This window comes from Daucus carota, chromosome 1, assembly GCF_001625215.2.
Source record: "Daucus carota subsp. sativus chromosome 1, DH1 v3.0, whole genome shotgun sequence".
NCBI classification, from domain to species: Eukaryota; Viridiplantae; Streptophyta; class Magnoliopsida; order Apiales; family Apiaceae; genus Daucus; species Daucus carota.
The window spans coordinates 52,524,192-52,530,413 of NC_030381.2; the positions used below are offsets into that span (position 1 = coordinate 52,524,192).

The window sequence follows — 6,222 nt, forward strand, 5'->3', positions numbered from 1 at the left end:
AAATCGGGGAACAGTAAATTCATAATGTGGACAAAGTTGAAAACAATGATTAGAAATCAAATAAGTATATCGCGAATAATTTCTTCTATCATGATTGAGTCTAAATAATATTCACAACCAATAATAGAATGTCAAATTTATATATCGCTTGGTCATCAGTTTTCAAGTTGTAATCTTGACACTCCTACTATAAATGAATATCTTATCTATATATTTAACAAACTCATGCTAATTCTTTGTAAGAGATATATTAATATAAAAACCGAAATATAGATGTAGCAAAATATTTTATAATATCCAAGGGATTCCATTGAAAAGGATAATATTAATCAATTTAAAATCAAATCTAGAAGGGTGCAATGTAGCCTTTCATGTATATAGATTATAGAGTAGTAACAAGTTGTTGCATGAGTCTCCCCCTTCAACATATAGCTATATAAACAAATGACATTCTCCGGGCTCCTTATTTGCATTATCTTCTTAATGCTTGTTTCAGTTTTTTGTATACAATCGGATGCTGCATTTAGTCGATTTTCAGCTCTCAACCAAGTGGGAAGCCCTGCTGATCATCCTTTGATAAGTAAGTTAGCACTGCAAACAGAAATCGTATCATTAAGATTCTTGAAATTCATACTTTCAAACATTTAAAAAACTTAAATTTTGTTATGTTTATGGTGCAGGATGTCCCGGTTGTACCTTTCCAGAAAAATGTTGTTATGTGATATTTTGCTGTAACGAAATTGGGCATAACAAAAAAGGCGTCACACCTTTGGACCATGTTGATACAGAAGACTAAAACAAAACAATACAATTGTGCATCTAACAGAAGCACATAACATTTTGTAATATTTGCAAACAAATGTGATAATTTTCAATTTATTTTCTCCATAATTTTTATTTTAGTAATTCTTTAATCATATTAATCAATATATATAATTGAAAGTTCATATCCTAGACTTTGAGTTGGCCGAAACATAGTTATATCTATTAGAAATTCTTAGCACATTTTTCGAGTGATGTTGTGACAATCCCATTAATATATCCAACATAACAAAAAGAACTTCCCAAGCCATTTAATTTGCTAAATTAGTACTATTTTTTGTATAAACCATTGTCTTCCTAATCTATAAATATCTTCTTTTTTTAAAAATAAACACATAGGAACAAGTTACATGTGAGAGCAACAATCCTTCTCTGAGGAGATAAATGTCTACATGAGCAAAAAGGAATAGTGAGCTATGAATACCTACTCCTGAGAAACATCTTCTAGCATGAATCTGTCTTTAAAAACCCATTCCTGCTTCCGAGTCACCAGAAATTGTTGCAGGAGCATGCTCCGTCGTGAAAATGGTGAAACCTCATATTATCCCTGATAATAATCTTCCTGCCAGTGACCAAGGATGCACCACACATAAATAAGTGACAATCCTCACATATCCGCAGATTTTTTACAATTGTTATAGTAGAACAAGAAGCAACAGTAAGCAACCCATATGAGAAAGCTAGCTTCTCACTGTGAGCCATCAGAATGCGCATTTTCTCTTTATCATCCACATCATAGGGAACAGAACTCAATACTGGCTGGTATCCATGGAACTTTAACTTGTGTAAAAGATTTTCCAGCTCTCGCTTTATCTGAGAAGACCTTGGATGGGTCAAATCACCAGCCAAGAACTCGTGAATTACACCATCCTTTCCTTCGACAAAGCTGCAAGCAGGATTCTTTTTCAAGCCTTTCATTCTCACTGCCTTTCTTACTCTTGCAACATCTTCCCACCTTCCAGCTGAAGCATAAATGTTAGACAGAAGAATATAGTTTCCGATGGAATTAGGTTCGAGCTCAAATAGAGAATTGGCAGCGATCTGAGCAATATCAGGATCTCCATGAATGCGACAAGCTCCAAGCAAGGCACCCCACACACCACCATGGGGCTTCACTGGCATAGTTTTAATAAGCTGAAGGGCTCCTTCCAAGCGTCCTGACCTTCCACGAAGATCTACCATACAGGCATAATGATCTGCATCTGGAACAACACCATAACAGCTTTGCATCATTTTGAAATATTGCTCACCCTGTTCTGTTAGGCCAGCATGACTACACGCAGTAAGAACTCCTACAAAAGTAACCCTATTAGGTTTTATCTTTGTCTTTACCATCTCTTCAAACAAATTAATAGCCTCAGTGGCATGTCCGTGCATAGCAAACCCCACAATCATTGAACTAAAAGAATAGACATTCCGTTCCCTCATTCTCTTGAAAATACTATATGCCTCCTCCACATTTCCACACTTTGAGTACATGTCCACAAATGCAGAGCCAACAACAACATTGCTAGTAGGTCTGTACCCAGATTCCTCAGCAATATTCCTAACCCAACCCGCATACTTAGCAGCACCCAATTGAGCACAGGCAGAAATAACCCCAACTAACGTAACCTCATCCGTCTCAACGTTACCATCTTGCATCCTCTTAAACAGATTCAACGCCTCCCTTGGCCGAGCATTTTGTGCATACCCCGTAACCATCGCAGTCCAAGCCACCATATCCTTAACAGGCAACTCATCAAACAACTCCTTAGCAGAATCCATATCCCCCGTCCTGGCGTACGCAACAATCAACGACGTCCAAGAAATAACATCCCTAACCACCATTTCATCAAAAACCCGCCGCCCACATCCTAAAAACCCACATTTCACATACATATCAATCATCGTATTCCACACAACCAAATCGCAATCAAACCCACCAACACCAACAATCTGTCCATGTATCTGCATTCCCAGACCAACATTAACATCCTCCCCCAAGCTACACGCCTTAAGCAAAGCCGAAAACGTAAACGAAACAGGAGCCATCCCCTCCATCCTCATCAAACCATACAACCCAACAGCCTCCCTAATCAATCCTTGCACACAATAACCCCTAATAAGAGCAGTCCAAATAAAACTATTTCTCTGCGGCACTTGATCAAACACATGGTGTGCGTACTTATCTACAGGAACACCCACGTTAGAAAGCATCCTAAGTAACTTGGTGACAACATAACATGACTGGTTAAGGCCTTTCCGGATAATGTGGGCATGAAGTTGTTTTATTTGAGCAAAATTGCGGCAATTGTCAAGTTTTGAGACAAGGTCTGTTTCTAGAAGCTTCCGCTGGGAAAATGGAAGCCAGGGCTCAGATAGTTTGGTTAACGTATTTAGCTTCCTTGATACAAAAACCATCACAACCACCAGTATAGCAAGGATGTTCACTCCATTTCATATTTGCTAATGGCCCGGGGGCTGTTTAAAATTTCATATTTGTATGACAATAGACTTTTAAGTTTTACAAAATAATTTAAGTCCTATATTCATTGTTTAAATATTATAATATTTATTTAGGAATTTAGTACATATACTTTATAAAATCGTGTTATAACTATAATATATATTATATATTTTCATAGTTGATAACAAACATTAATAATAAATAAGTAAAGATCATTATCATCAGAGAAATAGAATTTAAAATTTACCTCTTTTAATTGTTATATACGGTGTGTGATAATTATGATAAAACTTAAATATATATATATATATTTAGTATAAATTATCGACGATAACCTATCTTATCTCCAACTCGAGAATCAAATGATAACATTTTCAAAAGTTTATCTATGATACGTACTACACATGGGCTTTTATCATATAATTTTTAAAATTGTATATTTAATTTAAAACACATTATCATATATTAATATTATAAAAATATTTACAGCTAGATAATAAAAAGATTTATTATTTATACTACCGTTTTGATATAAAAAAATTATCATAAGAGCTAAATTTTTAAGAGAAATATATTAGTCAGTTAATATAATTTAATCAAATTTTCATTTATTATTACTAAAAAGTTAATAACATAATATTAAATTTTAAATGATAAATTTTGAACTATATTAGCTTACTTTAGTAAGACTAGTGCATATAAAAACCAATATAGATATAGGAAAATAATTTATAATATCTAAGGGATCCTTTGACAAGGATATATTCATCCGTCTTCCCCCTCAACATAAATAATTATCTTTACAAATGACATTCTCTATAGGCCCCTTATTTGCATTATCTTCTTAATGCTTGTTTCAGTTTTTTGTATACAATCAAATGCTGCAGTTAGCCCGGTTTCTGCTCTCAACCAAGCAGGAAGTCCTACTCCTTATCCGAGTAAGTTAGCTGCAAAGAGAAGTCATATAATATAAGATTCTTGAAAAATAAATTAACTCATACATTCAAACATTTAAAAAACTTAAATTTTGTTATGTTTATGATGCAGAATGTCCCGCTTGTATTGGTGCAGGATGCGGCCCCTGTTTGCCTCCAAGAAGATGCTGTTATGAGATATTTTGCTGTGAAGAAACTGAGTATAACATGTTGATGCAGAAAACTAAAACAAATCAATGAAATTGTGCATCTAATATGAGCACATAGGACAAATTGTGATATCGACAAATTAATATGATGATGTTTAATTTATTTTCTCTGAAATTTTCGTTTTAGTAAATTCTTAGTACGTGCATATTTTTTCAGTGATGAACTGAGCCTCTAAGTGAAAATAATAATAGCATATGTTATGTAGGGTCATGTTTTAGAGAGAGGACCATTAGTAAGGGAACCTTAGAACCATTACTTTATTTCTAGTATTAGTTAGGACTCTCCAACAAAACTGCAAATTAAAAATTATCTTATTTATGTATTATATTTTAAAATTACTTTTGAACACACAAAACGATGAAAAAAACATGTATTTAGATTTACATCTTGAAAATTTATGAAAAATATAGAATTTTGCGACAAAACCTTAGTGGTTCTATGTTTTTATTTTAAACATTCGTTCTCTCTTGAGCGCTACCCTTGTTATGTATCTATGAATGATAAATCTAGTTAATAATTAATATTCTTATTGTCATTCACCTTTGACAATCCCAGTATTATGAATTGTATACATTAGATTTTTCTTTTCCAGGGGCATTTTTAGTGATAACTTTTGCAAGTTTTCCATTTCAAGTATTATACCAATGCAAATACTCAAGAAAATTCCGTTAGTTAATAGGTCGGGCTCAACATAAAAACAAATAAGCTTATTTTAGATAGGGTGGGCTCATTTTATATGTGAACAAATCTTTCAAAAAATTTGAAGATGTTATGGGCTCGGGGGCTTTAGTCAACTCGTAGATCTAGTTGATAATAAATGTTCTTGTTGTCATGCATTCATCTTTGACAATCAATATTATGAATTGAGTATTATCGTATATTGCAACTTAAATATCATAGTAGTTAGCTGGTAACCTGGTCGATACTTAATATTTCTATTATAATTCATCTTTGACGATCCCACTATAATGAATTGAGTATTACCTATATGCAACTTAAATATCATAGTATTTAGTTGGTAAAACTCGTTGATAATTAATGAATTGAGTACTACCTATATGCAACTTAAATATCATAGTATTTAGTTGGTAAAACTCGTTGATAATTAATATGGTTTGTCTATGTGCCATGGGATGAGCACTAAGCACTAAAACCTGACTACATATAATATCAAGTGAGTTACTGATTACAAAACTGATTCAAATGAGTTACTCATTTAAAAATTTGTATCAAAAATATTACTCTATCGTTAGTCAAAATTTTTAAAAGTATTATATATTAAATTTCGCGTATTTTTTATCAATGATTTTACATTCAAATGAACGGTTCCGAGTTCTACTTGTTTTAGATAATATTGCTAAAATTTTAAAATTTTATCAACTATTTTTTTTAAATTTTTTGATTGTTTTATTTGATTTAAATAAAAATAAATAGTAGATAAACTTTTAAAAATCTAAAAATATTATCTAAAATACTAGAATTCGGAGTCATTCATTTGAATGTATTACCATTCATAAAAAATGTGCGAAACTCAATATATAATACTTTAAGAATTTCGACGAACGATAAACTGATATTTTTTATAATAATTTTTGAATGAATGACAAAAAATAAACAAATGTTGCTCCTCTGTAGAGATTTCTCTACAGATAATACTCGGATATTATATAAAATCCATAAAATTTCCATCAAATCCACAAGTCCTTTATAAGACAAGATTTCTTAAAATCCTTTGGATATTATTTAATATCCACACTTCCTTAAATATATAATTTAGTGAACCATAAATTTATATAAGGCCCATTT

At 32.2% G+C, this 6,222-nt stretch overlaps 1 protein-coding gene across 3 annotated transcripts; it reads right to left on the reverse strand.

Moving 5' to 3' along the window:
* Positions 1–356: 356 nt before the first annotated feature.
* LOC108211592 (pentatricopeptide repeat-containing protein At5g44230) lies at positions 357–3,314 on the reverse strand. 3 transcript variants are annotated; one of them, XR_010288186.1, is made up of 2 exons: positions 1,251–3,314; positions 357–591 (listed from the first exon to the last, which is right to left on the reverse strand). XR_010288186.1 is itself a non-coding variant. In XM_064086042.1 (1 exon), the coding sequence occupies exon 1, from the start codon at positions 3,223–3,225 to the stop codon at positions 1,309–1,311; it is 1,917 nt and encodes a 638-aa protein (XP_063942112.1). In that variant the 5' UTR covers positions 3,226–3,314; the 3' UTR covers positions 1,174–1,308. The 3 variants fall into 3 exon arrangements, 1 of the variants encoding a protein (XP_063942112.1); XR_010288185.1 differs by having other exon boundaries at positions 358–591; positions 1,247–3,314; XM_064086042.1 differs by lacking the exon at positions 357–591 and having other exon boundaries at positions 1,174–3,314.
* Positions 3,315–6,222: the final 2,908 nt, after the last annotated feature.

Coding starts and splice junctions, on each gene's coding strand:
- LOC108211592 (XM_064086042.1), bottom strand. CDS start 3,225: ATGGTTTTTGTATCAAGGAAGCTAAATACGTTAACCAAACTATCTGAG.